The following is a 15,405-nucleotide window of genomic DNA, read 5'->3' on the forward strand; positions in this document are numbered from 1 at the left end:
TTTTGCTTTCATTTGCATTCTGCTGCTGCGGGGAGGTGGTTTGGCACTCTATGCAAAAGTGGGTAATCTTCATTCATACGCATTTGCCAGCACTAAATGGAAAATTCAAAGCCGGGCCTGCCATAGAGTGTGCTTTGTGCTGTCTGCTGCCTCGGCGTGCAGCATACACGAGGGCGGCCGAGCTGGAGGACGGTGCCTCCCCCGCCAGTGCCGGGCTGTTGAGAGAGTCTGAAACTTGCATCAGCACATCTTGCCCTAGATGCGTTCAAGTGATATTCTAAGTGATTGGAAGCTTTTATCTGCCTCTGGAAGCAGGCCTTTTCAAATAAGTATTGACTGTTAATGACCTGTTTAAATAAAACATTCAATTCTCTTTCTTCTCCCCACAAAGAACTTCGTAGGCAGCGACATTTCTAAACCAGAGGCTAACCCTGCCTTTCAAAAGAGGCAGAGTCTGGGCTTTTTAAATGTGAAATTTTTTCTGACATTTGCCCTTAAAATGCTTTTCAGCGAAGTTGTTCTAACAGTGAGTTTAGTACATTGAAGTGTCTTTGAATAAAAATGCAACCTTGAGGGTTTTTTTTCCCCCCCTCCAAATTAAACAAAAAAGTCTCGGTAAGTATCTTTATATGAAATTCATATTTCAATCAGAGTTCCCTGTTTCATTGTTTATGTGTCCTCATTCCTAATAATTAAAGCAGCTTTCCTCTGAGGAACAAGGCATAGCGCAGGAACTTTTATTAAATTGTGGGAATCAAACCACAGAAGAAAGAACTAAAACCCTTGAAACTGGAGAGACCTCAGTAATTACAACACCAGATAAGGAACAGCAAAGGACTGAGGGAAAGGGAAAAGAAGGATTAGGCCGGGAGAGTCCAGCCACAGAAATCCTACGTACTCTTCCATTTAGACGAAGTCCCCGTTTTACCGAAGGAACACTGTCTCCTGCTTAGGTGACACCTGCTGGTCATGGGGGACTGGACAACTAGTCCCTGACCAGTTTAAAGGTGATCTTCACAGGGAAACACTGCAGATGGCACCCACGCATTTTTTTTTTTTTTTAAGGTGCATTTTCACCTTGCCTGCTGCCTTAGCTGGCGAATGTTCCCGTCCCTCCCAGGGCCCTTCCACCCTTGTAGTCCTGAGAGCCGAAAAGGGCCACAGAGGTCATACTCCGAAGGGTGGAGAATATGCTGGCCCAGAATACGACTGTAGATATACAGGACTTGCTGCCAAACTGTGCCCCTTTGACCTATTGATTTTCGGGAGCTGAAGGCACTGGGAAAACAGCAAATGCAGGGAGAGGCTGTATCTGAGCTCCCCTCGGGCAGTTTTGTCAACCACATAAAACTGTTGACTCCTGTCACAGGAGAGGAGCCTAGGAGTCGACATCACACTCAGACACACAGTGTCACGAGCTGTCGAACCTCTCATCCCTCCTAAAAATCATTTGCTCTCCCCTGAGAGGCCTACACCCCTCCTCCCCTTTCCCTGTGAAGATGGTATTTGATTCTGCGCTCGGGAGTGTCCTTGCTTTTCCCTCGTATCTCCCGTGTATACAGGAGGTACACGCGTTAATAAATTTCTGTTTATTTTTCTCTTGTTAATCTGTCTTTTATTACAAAGGGACGAACTCAGAAGGGTGTAGGTAAAAAGTGTTTTTCTTTCCCTACAACACCAGCATCTTATTCTGTGGCTGGAGACCTGAGGCCCTCACGCTATACAGTGACAATCTAGAAACTTTTTGGCGACATCCGTCAGGATGTGGCACCCCATACAGACAGGTCTGTTCAAAACATCCCGGACCCGTTTCTCACTGACTCAGAGCGCTGCTCTCTGCTGAGGACCCGCAGACGGCAGTGGAGAAGGAAATAAACTAATCAGTTTTATTCCACCTCCTTCCAGAGGTAGACCGAGTGAAAATGCAGCTGTCTCTTAAGCTTGCACAGGTTAAGGACTGGCACTCTGGGAGACCGCTGGACACTTGGCTGTGACCAAGTCTTTCTGCTGCTCCCGCCGGCCACACCGAGTAACTGACCCCCTGCCCGCAAGGTCGCTTCTCGTGCCTTCTCTCTGGGACAGCCGTGAGCAGACGGCTCAGCAGGCCCTATGTGATCACAGCACTGTCTGGTCTGTACCTGAGTCGGACACCCAGACACTTTAATTACTTGAATTTCGAAAGAAGAAGCCGTTAAGCTTCAGGCTCTGGAATGTCATGGAGCCCCTGGGCAGCGTGAAAGAGCCGGGGAGACCCTTCGTTGGCTCAGGGCCAGCTCAGGGCAGCTTTTGACAATCTCCTCTGGGGCAGGAAGCCACCGGAAAACAACCACCCTCTCTAACAAGTATATTCCTGTCCCTTGCCGTGTGAGTTCCGTGGTTTTGCTCTGAGCGTGGACAAGGGCCACATAGGTACGGGGCATATGCATCGTGTGCCCGCCCCGCCCGAGAAGCTGAGGCCTGGGAAGGGCCCCTGCGTTCCCTGCGGAATTCTCGCAGCGCTGCCTAACACAGCGTGCCCCATGACTCGCTTACCGTGACTTTGAGGCGCCAGCAGCGCGACGGCTGGGGGCTCCAGAGTCAGACTGCCCAGGGCTTGAGTCCTCGGCTGCTACTTACTCGGCAACCCTGGCTGAGTTACGGAATTTCTGTGCCTCGGCGTTCACATGTATACAATGGGGGGTAATCATAATTTCGACGTTATAGGGGGAGAGTTAACTGGAAAAAATGTTTGCCAAGCACTTAACAGAGGGCCTGGCATTATAAATGCTCCATAAGTGTGTTAATTATTATTAATAATATGCTGGTGGAAAGATTATTCGTTAGTGTAATCTGTGGGAAACTGGCCCCCCATTTATCTCTCTGGGCTTCTGTGAGACTCAGTGTGTTGTGTGTAGTGGTTGAGATCCAGGAAGAGGCTTTTTCTTAATATTCCCAGGATGGAGACTGGAGAGTAGGGGTTCTCAAAGCTTAGATTGAGATCTGGGGGCCTCTGGGAGGAGGGGGGCAAAATGCTCACTGCTGAGCTGCCCTGACCCCAGACTTCAGTCTCTCTAGTGAGGGGCAGAAAATCGGCCTTTCTAACAAGTTCCTAGGTGACGCTGATAGTGCCCTTCTGGGAATCAAACTAAGAACAGCTACTCCAGGACAGGACTTTCCAATGGAAACACAGCATAAGCCACATAGGCCATTTAAAATTTTCTAGTAGTCACCTTTAAAAACATAAAAAGAAATGGGCAAAATTAATTTTAATATTGTGTTTTATGTAACCTAATAAGTTAAATAGTATCATTTTGACACATAACAGATCCCAAAAATATTGGGACGACTTACATTCCTTTTTTGTTGTTTTAAGTCCAAAATCTAGGATACATTTTACAGTCCCAGCACATTCTGGTTCAGCCCAGCCACATTCAAATCTGGCTTTGCATGAAAATGACTTAGGGAGTTGCTTTGCTCAGGGCTCAACCCCGTCATACCAGTTGGCAAGGGGTTCCAGAACTCTCTATTTCTGAAAGCTCCCTAGTTGATTCTGAGGATCAGCCAGAAAGTCAAGTTGATCCCCATCTTCTACGAACCTGCTTAGCTTCCCTCTCTGCACATTATCATTGGGATGTCCGCCTCTTCCCTGTCTCCTTCAGCTACATTATGATAATTTATGAAATACTCTATTAACAGCTCCAATTATGTGTTGTGATCTTTACACTTTTATAAATCATGGAAGAACTTTGCATAAATGACCTTGAAAAAAAATTGCTAAAATCATTATTTTAAAATTTTTCTTATATATTACTCTGGTTCCCTGAATCCATTTCAAGAAAAGTGACGTAGTACCTGAGAACAGGAAAGTGAATCTAAAAGCAGTCATAGGTTTCAGAGAAACAAAAGTGAAACCTCGTTACTGTCTACACAGTAAAACACGAGGGAAACAGAGTCAGAAAGCAATTTGGCATTTCAATACCTTGTTTTCACTCTCTATGTTGGATATGATTGTGTGAGAATTAGAAATACATATTTTTTTTTAAACACAGAGTTTGGTAGCTGATTAGTTTGGCATATATATTGAATTTCACTGATTTGTATTATTTAGGAATGCTGAAATGTATTTGCCAGAATTTGTGCTATGCAGATTTATTTTTCATAAAAAATATTTATCTTTGTTATAAACCAATTGATTTCCTGACTGACATTAACGTATATTAAGTAAGATCTTTGCATAATGAATTCTTTAGTTTATACAGCTTTGCACATGAAGTGACTAGTGGTAGCTATATTTCTGGATTATTAATTTTGCACCAGAGAAGTATATAGGTGATATATTGGTGATAAATTGTGAAATTCTTTTCTTTGGGATTGATATCTTTTCCTAATAAATTTTTGACTATAGTATATATATATGAATATATATATACACATACAAACACACACACATATGTATATGGAACGAAGTAAGAGATAAACTTGTTATTTCATTTTTGACTATGGAGTATATATATCTATATATGTTATATATAGTTAGATATATCTAGAATGAAGCAAGAGATTAGTATGTTATTTCATAAATAAAATTTCAGTCAACAATATTCTTAATCTTTATTTTTCTCTAGGATATGTATCCTAGATTCTCCTCTGGGGATAGGAGGATGATATCTATGTATGTTTGTAATGTTATTACTGAAAGCAAAGTACAGCTTTAAGGAAAAAAATTTCAAGCAGAGCCCAAGCTATTGAAACACTATATCGATATCAGAATTTCTGGTTATTTTAATTTTATATTGATTGACAGGCACAGAACACATACCTATGGATTTGAATAACTGGGCTTCAGTAACTGGTCAGTTCTGAGAACACTCTTAAGTGATAGTAGAAACTAGAAACCAGATGCTTTTCCAAGAAGCCAGAGATCCTGTACTTTTCTGTGGATTTAAAGCTCTTTTGATAATCGTATATTAGGATATGGGCATCCATCCCGTCCCATAATGATAAACTACGATATGTGGTGACCAAGTGTGATGCAAGGGAAATAAGGAGGCCTGTTGGTCCCCAACACCTGTCGCTCATAGCCTTAGAGGGCTCTCGGGTTAGCTCAGAGGTCTGCAACTCTTAAGTTGCCAAACTCTGGGCTTATTACTTTGGAGGATGTAACAATATGTGTCCTGGAGGAAAAGTTCTTTAACTGTGTAAGCTAAATAATGAAGGCACGCCTGGGCGGCTTAGTCGGTGAAGCGTCTGCCTTCGGCTCAGGTCATGATCCCAGGGTCCTGGGATCGAGTCCTACTTGGGGCTCCCTGCTTGGTGGAGAGCCTGCTTCTCCCTCTCTGTCTGCCTATTGCTCCTCCTGCTTGTGCTCTCTCTCTCTCTCTCTCTGACAAATAAATATATAAAATAAGAAAAAAATGTTAAACAATTAAGATTCAGATCAGATTGATCTGACTGTCCCGATGGAGTTCATGGCAGAAAAGAGACTCCCAAAAGAAGAGAAGCACAGCACAGTTTCATTTTCACAGGGGAGAGGAAGTTAGCTCAGGAAGGGTAACAAGCATATGGCACCGTGCCACGGTGAGGTGTACTTTGGAATACACCAGAGGGACTGGCGCCAGACTGAGGGTGTGGACATTTAACACTGATGATCAACCTTGCCCTCACTCTGTCCTTAGCGATAGAATTCAGTTTGACTACCTGGCCAGTTAAACTCTTTAATTCTTTAGGGCAAACCAAATTTATATTCTATTTAGATTAAAACTCTTCCTCTAGTTTCCATAATTGGAACTACAGTTGACTCCCTCCTCTCTCTGTTATACGCCAGACAGCGGAAAGCCTTGATGTGGAGAGAGCGCTGGAGTCCACCTGGGAGGTGGAGCCCGTAGATGCGGTGCTCCACATGAGGGGGAAGGACCAAGAGAAGAAGATGGACAAAGAACAGCCCCCACCATTATCTTGATCTTCTCTTACCATCTGAGAAACCTGTAATAGATCATTTCACCCCCGGAGCCAGCTTTTCCGCACATTCACACACGCGTGCTCCCGTGCACGTCCACACAATGTTGTCATTAATTCACTGGCACCACTACCAAAGAAGAATCTTCTTGAGTTAGACTTTGAGGTCAAAGACAAAGAGAATTGCCAAGGAAATATATATGAATAGATATATATTAAGTAAAAGAAAGCTACACATTCATGTGTATTGTTCGTCTACAAATAGAGCTCACCATTCAGTGCTGCCGCCTCCTCAGAGCTCAGAAATTTTCTGTCCTCGATGGAATTCTTCCCTGATTCCGCCGTGGATTATGACACTCCAGCCTTAGAAAAGGCTTCACACCCAAATCCGAGGCATCAAAGCAAAATAAAAACAGAACGGTTTTTCTATCAGATTTCACACATCTATAATGGCAAGATTAGATGTGTCCGGAAGATTGGCTAATCTAGTTTAATGAAGGGAGCTGTGGCTCATAGATCTATCCTAACAAATAGCACTAAATCCAGCTATCACCCTGATCCTTCGTAGTTCCACAGGGATAACCCATATCTGCCTCTTCCCCCATCCTCATTTTTTCATTCTCTCTCTCTCTCTCTCTCACACACACACACACAGTCACATGCAGAAAAATCCACGTGTGTACACAATGTGTATTTACATGCCAAACCTTCCATTTGAATAAGAAAATCAACCATCAGAAAATAATTCCATTCTCTGTTATTAGTAACTCTCAAGAGCAGCAATAAACAAGAATGAAATTCAGGTATTATTTGCCAGCTAGTATTTTTTTTTTAAGAACTTATTTATTTATTAGAGAGAGAGAGAGAGAGCATGCAGAGGAAGGGGCAGTGAGAAAGGGAGAGAGAATCTCAGGCTGACGCCCCACTGCGCTGGGAGCCACACTCAGGACTAAATCTCATCACCCCAAGATCACAGCCTGAGCCAAAACTCCAAGAGTGGGTCCTTCTTGGGTGCCACCCAGGTGGCCCCTCTCCCCAGCTAGTATTATTTGCTTTCTTCCATATGCCAACTCAGAGATGCAGAATTGCAATTTGGGACAGTTATTTAAATGGGAGCAATGTGTAATGGCATGGACACTCCGCAGAGCATATAGAATGAGCTGTCTTACTGGGGATGGAGTTTGCAGAGTCTTTCCTGCTAGTGTGCCCAAATGCATGTGTCTGTCATTATCACTTGGAAACCTAACAAAGATGAAATCTTACTATTTATAGTATCTAGTAATAGATAATAATATATCTATGTGGATTTCCTATGTGCATGGTAGTAGAGTTAAGATTACATATTGCCAGGCTTTCATCCTAAATCAACAACAACAAAAAAGATAATGGATCTGAGTTTATGTTTTATTTAAGACCTGGGTTTAAAAGAAAATGGCGAGGAGAAATCCAAGAATTATTGTAAGTTATCCCTGAAATGTATCAACTCTAGATAGAATCACTGTAGCATGAGTCAAAAAGAATATAAGATAGAGTTTCAGTGGTTCCTGATTGACAAAAAGCGTTAAACATGCAAATAGGGAGTGTATTGATATCTTGGCCTATCCTGCTGCTAATTCCTGAACCAATCTGTTTGCCCATTTAAGTCATTTATGCTCTAGTTCAAAAAGAGATTGAAACTATTAAAGACTTAAGTTCTATCTTCCATAATAATGGGGAAAGATTTAGACCAGATGAGAGGAAAGAAAACACCACCGCTTCTTATTAAGAACACAGATCTTCCCTGAGTGGGTCACTTCACAAGGAAGATTGGACACCCGAGTTAGAAAATCTAAAGAATTTAGGGAGACAGAAAGATTACGGGCAATTTTAAGACTCCATTTCATAGAGATCATGAATTTATAGTCGTTAAAATTATGGTGAAGGAATAGGTATGCCTTGATCTGGAAGGAAGTTCATATGTTGATAAGTGAGAAAACCGGTTTAAAAACTGTTTGTACGGTGTTTCTTATGTTTAAATCTTGAATCATTTCTTCTGTTTCTTCCTCGAGAGCTTTGGTATATTTATGTGTATGTAGGAAAGACTTGTTAAATATTTGTTATATTAACTAGAGGCAAATAAAATAACTAAGAGACAGGAAGGATTAGGATGACAATGCTCAGTTAAAATAGGTATGCTTTTCCTTCTCTCAATTTTTTTTAAGGATTTTATTTATTTAACAGAGAAAGACACAGTGAGAGAGGGAACACAAGCAGGGGGTAGTGGGAGAGGGAGAAGCAGGCTTCCTGCTGTGCAGGCAGCTTGATCCCAGGACCTTGGAATCATGACCTGAAACTAAGGCAGCCACCTGGGCGCCCCGCCTCTCACTGTTTTGACCATCTTTCTTTTATTTACTAAGAAACACAGTTTGGGTGCACACGCGCCTGTCTTTGTCATTTTTCATGTCAATACAGTATGCATAAAAGATTTTACATTGTCTTTTAGAATAATCATAACATGCTTTTAGAACATCTAAGACAAATGCTTAGCTTGAGAGTATTTTTACATTCTAAAATGGTATTTATGATTATGGCTGAATGAAATTGTTTACTATGTTTGGAGAGAGCATGAAAGTAACACACTGAGAAATCAATTTTAAAAGTTTAATCTTCTTTTCCTTCTTTATAGGGCTTATTCCACTAGAAGCAAGATGGCTGAACTCAATACGCATGTGAATGTCAAGGAAAAGGTATGATATAGTTACGTATTGGCTGTAGAAACTCCAAAATGGATAGTCTCTAGCTAGTAAAAAATTCAGTTACAATGGAAGAAGGGAAAAATGGTTTTGGGGTATACGTAGTAAGTTTGACACACTAGAAAACCACTCAACAGAAAGAATCAGGGGCATTCACTGAATGTGTGTTAAGCATATTTTCATTTTCTCACTTAATCTTGACCATAACCCCATGAAGTTAATTGTATTGTTATTCTCATTTAACAGAGGGGAGAACTGAGACACTGAAAAGCTACGTAATTAGCCTAAGTTCACACAGCTAGTAAGCTCCAGAGCTGGGATTTGAACCCAGGCAGTACCATTCTATAACTCCAAAGTCTTAACCACCATGCTGGGTTACAGCTGAGGGCTAGGGTATTAGGTTACACCTCCAGAGATGGCCTCACTGAGAGATGGCCACACCATTGCCTAGTGGTCGTGCTGGATAACCTGTAACGTTTCTTTTAACACAGAGGGTTCATGACTCTGAATATCCTCCCTTCTCATTATTTGTTGGGGTCTGATTACACTTCGAAGCCCTTCTTTTTTTTTTTTTTTAATATTTTATTTATTTGACAGAGAGAGACACAGCGAGAGAGGGAACACAAGCAGGGGGAGTGGAAGAGGGAGAGGCAGACTTCCTGCTGAGCAGAGAGCCCAATGCGGGGCTCCATCCCACGACCCTGGGATCATGACCTCAGCCAAAGGCAGATGCTTACCCAGTGAGCCACCCAGGCGCCCCACTTCAAAGCCCTGTCTAAGTCTTGTTCTCCTCTGCGAAGTTTCCTCCTGTTAGGGTCAAACCCCCTCACTTCTTTATATACAACCTTGCACTATTAGCTCCTAATGATCATAAACCACAGACCATATGAGACCATGGAGATCAATTCGTCCAAGCCTTTCATCCGGCACCGTGGAGACGGAGGCCCTACGAGAGATTTGTCCACGGTTCTAGGACATAGACAATTTCCCTACCTTCTACGGGGCCACTTCCCACCTCCACTAGACTGTAAACGACTTGAGGGCAGAGTTTGTTTTTAATGTCTTTGTATCGTCACGGTACCTAAAACACAGAATGAGGGATGGGAGAGTAACATTTGTGGAGTCCCACTTTTTTTTCTTTTATTTGGCCAAGATGTGTTGGCCTCCTCCTTTGTGCCCAACAGCATTCTAGATGCTGGGATTATGGAGCTGAACAGGTAGATGAGGTTCCTGCTGCCACGGAGCTTGCTTTTTAGGGCAGGGGAACAGAGAGTCCATATGGAGACCGCATAAATACACACAATCTTTTCAGATAGTGGTCTGATAAGGGTGGCTCGGGGAGGGGGTGCTTTCGATGGGGCTGCTCCGCACAGCCGACTCAGAAGAGGCGACACTCGAGATGAAGACAACAGGAAAGAAACACCCTGCAAAGAGCCAAGAGCAGAACATTCCAGACAGAAAAGCAAAAGCTCTGGCGGGGGATGGGGGGTGGTAATTTAACGTGTTTGGAGATCACGTGGTCCGTGTTGCCAGAGTGTGGTGAGCAGAGGGACGGTAAGGGGAGGTGAGGTCAGCGAGCGCGGTGGGAGTTGGTGTGGGTCGAATATTCACTCTTCGCCTGTGTTCCTGGACCTCCACGGGATCTGTGGGTGGAATCCAGGATTCCACAAACTTGCATGAAAAAAATGCATTTTCATCTTCACTCACATCCAGATGAAATTTAGCATCGCTTTCAGTCCTGAACGCAAGCGGAGAAAAAAGCTCACGGTTGCAGCAGGAGTACCTGTGACTTTCACAACTACAAGTCACAGGTGCCGCAAATCAAATTACAGTTGCCACAGATCTCCTGAAATGCGGTTTGTTTTTCGATACTTCAGAATGACTGCAGTTACAGGAACTGCCCCTCCATCACCTTATTTTTTTAAAGATTTTATTTATTTATTTGACAGAGAAATATCACAAGTAGAGAGAGGCAGGCAGCGGGGGTGGGGGGGGTGGGAAGCAAAATCCCTGCTGAGCAGAGAGCCCGATGCGGGGCTTGATCCCAGGGCCCTGAGATCATGACCTGAGCCGAAGGGCAGGGGCTTAACCTACTGAGCCACCCAGGTGCCCCCTCCATCATCTTATTTGATGTTAATAGAGGAGCCCAGATAATCCCGTGGCAGTCTTTTCTTCCAACTTTATTTCAGTATGAATGGTGGTTTCCTTTTTAATCATATGTATTTTATTTAAAACATTCTAAGAATGACCTCGTAGGCTTCACCACACTGCCAAAGAGGGTCTGTGCCCCAAAAGGTTTAGAATCTGAGACATGAGCCAGGGAGGGCTTTACTCAAAGGGCAGAAGTCACTGCTGAAAGGTTTCAAGCAGGAGCAGGACTTGGGAGATTTTTTTTTTTTTAGAGCTCTCCCTGGCTCCGTCAACGGCTATGCTACCTGTTTTGTAGATCTTCCTATTAAATAACATTCTGAGGACATGGAGGCTTAAGGTACAGTGACGTGGTCAAAGTCAGACTCTCAGGAAACGTGGAGGGGCGGGGTTTCACACCCAGCTGTGTCTGGTTGTAAAGCCTGGCCCCTTTCCACTACACATCTGCTTGCCAGAACTTTCCACCCAAGTACCGCCAGGGCACAGAAGAACAAACCCGTGAGCCCAGGTCTCTGAGAATATGGCCAAAACCATTTTCCACAATGTGCAGCGTATTTGGAGTCCTAAGTGTTATCACAGAAATTGATGCAAATTTGTTAGTCGTTGTCTTGTGTAATATATTCCATATATCATTTGCATACAAAGTTGTTTTTACTTACTGAGCATTGAGCAAAGAAGAGCAAAACGATGTGCCCTTTTATAGGAGGGCTTCACATTCTCTCTGACTCCTGGTCACCTCCTTAGGTGAGACCGTGTTTTCCAGTGTGAGATGCTGGTGCTGACCAAAGTTTGGCCCCTTTCCAAATGGCTGTTGATGGATGCATGGGACAGCTCCTAACGCTGGGTTATGGGAAGGAAAAGCACTTTAAAGAATCAGAGTCATAGTAATCGATTCTCTGCAAAGCCTGGCTGGTTGGACAGACTAATGTGGTAGGCTCAGCAGAGTGTCTTATTCAAAATACTGGTGGCACCCAGCCAGTGAGGGGACGGAGGCTGATCTGTCAGCGCCCAGACCACAGCGGTGCCGGGTGTGTGCTTCAGGCACTGGCTTAGGCGCCATTTCCATCCACTGGTCACGATCGCTGTCACATACGTGCACAAACATTAACAGTAGACAGTGTTTTTTCCATTGCCTGCCCTTCAGTAACTAGTCAAAGCTCTGGCATTGTTTTGAAAGACAGTGATGTTTAAGTTGTAAATATTATCAATCTGCATGACAATGAAGGTAGAGCTCCTCTAACTCATTCAGTAAGTTCCACCTTCCTACATCAAAAAGGTTAATAGATTTCTCAACTCAATAAAATAAATCACGATAAACAACTGAAAATTCCGGTCATTTATAATTTTACATTGATTTATTTTAGAACATGTATTTCCTTTACTTATTAGCTTTTATGGCCTTTTTATGATTAGTTTGTTTCTCAATCTGTCACAGGAGCAATGGCATTTTAGTCCTGAGAATTAAGAATAATTACAACTGTTAATGTCTTAAATTACCAATTACAGGCTTTTAGAGAACAGATCTATGCAGTATTCATGTAAACACCTAGCCAAGCATGGTGGGAAATTAATACTTAACAAAAGCCTTGTGATGGAATTAGTTCATCAGTGGATCCTCTGTTGGATGAATCGAGAAGGAACAGGTACTTTGGTGAGGAAATAATTTCTGTCTTCAGGCAGCTTTTAGTCCAAAGGAGAAACTAATAACTTAAGGTTTAATGTATCTAAGACAACCGAAATATACAATCGGCACTATCTATGGCTGTTTTATTTTAAAATATCTTTATATTAGTGGATTACAGCTGTAGGGATTTAAGCTGGAAGTATCGGTGGACTGAAGTTCAGTCTCCTCAGTGTGACATAACGTCCTCCGAGATCTGACCCCATCTGCCTTTCTGTCTTATTCATTGCCGCTTCCCCACAGGCTCCCTTCAGTGGCACCATCCTGACCTTGAATGTTCCTGCCTGTGGACCTTCGCAAAGGCAGTTTTCCTCTGTTTGGGAGGTGTCACCTGCCTTTCAGGAGCTCTTTCAGAGGAATCCCCCTCCACCCCCGTCTCCTCCTGCCTCACCTGAATTCTCTTGCCCTCCTGTTCTCCTTTGAGCGTGTGCTTTGTGCACCAAAGTTGTCTTCTCCCCATGCGAGGCTCTGTGCTCCTTGGGGACAGGGATTGGGCCTCTCTTACCTTCATATTCTTGGATTTGACACATAGTTGACCCCCAAATACCATTGGGTAAATGAATGGATAATGAATGAATGAACATGTCTACTTGAGTGGTTAAGTTCTTTAGAGACCACATTTCCCATTCTCAATATTTCGCAAAATCTTGAGCCTTCTTGAAAACTGAAATATAGGTTAATGGAATTATCACCTTATTTTAGTACTCTTTGCTATTAAATAAAGCAAGTTTTAAATTGCTTCTTAAAACAGAAAGTAGGGTTACATAGGTTGACTACTTTGTAGTTCTGCAAAAAAAAGCAGCATCTTTATAAGATGGTTATCAAATACAGGTGGCCTCAGGAAGTTTTCACCATAGTAAGTGAGGTCCTTTGGTGAGTAAAATTAGTCATATTCTGATGTACCAAGAAAAAAGGGGGGGGAATGATCCCCACATCTCACTTTGTTAAGGAAAGATACCAGAACAAAATCTTCACGCTAATCAGGGACCTTATATTTTGAACATACTCACTTTTTATAACTCTTTTCTAAATGGCATCTTTTTAAAGAAGTTCAGTACTAGAAGGGTAGCTGGGCGGCTCAGTTGGTGAAGCGGCTGCCTTCAGCTCAGGTCTTGGTCCCAGGGTCTTGGGACCTGGAGTCTTGAGGCTCCCTGCTCAGTGGGGAGTCTGCTTCTCCCTCTCCCCTGCCCCTCTCTCCACTTGTGCAATCTCTTTCTCTCTCTCTCAAATAAATAAATAAAATCTATAAAAAATAACAAAACAATAATAATAAGTTCAGTACTAGAAACTCATGAATGAATTAAGGTTAGAATCTCCGTAGTGACTATTATATTGTTTCTCACATGAAACTGCAGATTGTCAAGCTGATTTATAAAATTTTGTATGTAATTCTCCACTAAAAAATTATTAGAGCTGCCATAGACAAAAGAAAATTTTTAGTCAGATATTCTCATGCATTATTATGTATCAGTTTAAGTAGAATATAATTCAGCAATACAATTTGGTGATGGAAAGCAGAGGGGATCCTTGCTTATAAAGTGGGGTTACAGAATAGTATTTGCTGACTGTCCAGGTATGTACTGATAAGTAATTCCAACAAAGAGTGAACCCTAAGCAACCTGAGGGAACCACATATACTTGGGAAGTGATCTCCAGTGAGGTAAGGTTATAGAATTTAGAGAGAGAGGCAGAGATTATCGGCCCCCCAGTTGCTAACTAATCAGTCTCGAAGGAGTCACCTAACTTCTCTGAGCCTCAGTTTCCTAATCTGTAGATTGGACGTGGTATTAATAGCACCTAACGAGTCTGCAAATACAATAATAAATTGAGCTTCGTGAGCTCTTAATTACATTACAGATGAGGGAAGCTCATCTGTTTATTTTACAATGTAAAAAATGGAAAAGGAGCTCTGGTTTGGAACTCAAAATACAAATTTACATAGAACCGAGATTAGAAAAAAAATAAATAAAAAGCCCAAATGTGAAAAAGAACATAAAACTGGACTTGACTTTTCCAAACAAAAATTTTATAGCTATTGCTGAGCCTCACAAAAAATAAGTGAGGTTGGAAAGCAGAATGATACAGAAATGGGGAATAGCTTAGTCTAGAATACCCTTGCTGAGCTGTACCACTTACTGTGAACGGCTTGTAGAGCTGTTAAAGTTATAGAAGTTGGGTTGTAAACAATAATCATAGTCATTAAAAATGAAGAAGGAAGAATAGAAAAGGAGAGAAGAGCCTCTAGGCCACCATGAAGACCGAGAGGTGTCTTTTCTACAGATGACCGAGCTAAACTGCTCAACCATAGAGTCTGTCCTCAACAGGTGGCAGATGTCCCATTTTATTATTGTTCTTTTTTCTGTAACTGTCTTCGTCTGTGTTTTACAATGTCCTGAAATATAGTTCCAGTCTTTATGTGTGGTGGAATATGGTTGGAAAACCCCAGGCATCTGATTAAAGAAATTTTAGCAGAATCAGAGCATCTGTAAAATGTTAACCTCATTTAAAAAAGAACTCATTTCCTACCACGTGGACAGTTTTAATGATACATTGTTGTGTTTGTTTGTTTGTTTAATTCCAGTGTAACACACAGTGTTATATTAGTCTCAGGTGTAGGACACATAGTTGTTTTTAAAGACCAAATGATGCAAGCTTTGGGGCAAATCTTAATTTCATCATTTGGAGGGATGTATAAATCATCTGAGTCCAGTCCTTGGATAAAAACAGCAAAAGCACAGACCACACAAACAGCTTTCGGGTTTCACCATGGACAGGTTCTTGTCATCATTTTCTCATAGGAAAGGGTCGTTAAATTTCCCTTTCAAAGAAAGGAGAAACATTGACAATAGTTATTGCCTAATGCTTATGTACAGAACGGCTGTTTTTGTTGCTTGGCAACTAGGAGAGATT

At 42.3% G+C, this 15,405-nt stretch overlaps 1 protein-coding gene across 8 annotated transcripts in view; it reads left to right on the forward strand.

The window, feature by feature from the left end:
* SPATS2L (spermatogenesis associated serine rich 2 like) overlaps window positions 1-15,405 on the forward strand; it is a 162,622-nt gene that overhangs the window by 71,106 nt on the left and 76,111 nt on the right. For all 8 annotated transcript variants that reach the window (XM_044241246.1, XM_044241244.1, XM_044241251.1 and 5 more), the window contains one exon: window positions 8,600-8,660. In XM_044241246.1, the coding sequence (XP_044097181.1) occupies window positions 8,622-8,660 (39 nt within the window). In that variant the 5' untranslated portion in view covers window positions 8,600-8,621. Of the gene's footprint in view, window positions 1-8,599; window positions 8,661-15,405 lie in introns of those variants that run through there.

This window comes from Neovison vison, chromosome 3, assembly GCF_020171115.1.
Source record: "Neovison vison isolate M4711 chromosome 3, ASM_NN_V1, whole genome shotgun sequence".
NCBI classification, from domain to species: Eukaryota; Metazoa; Chordata; class Mammalia; order Carnivora; family Mustelidae; genus Neogale; species Neogale vison.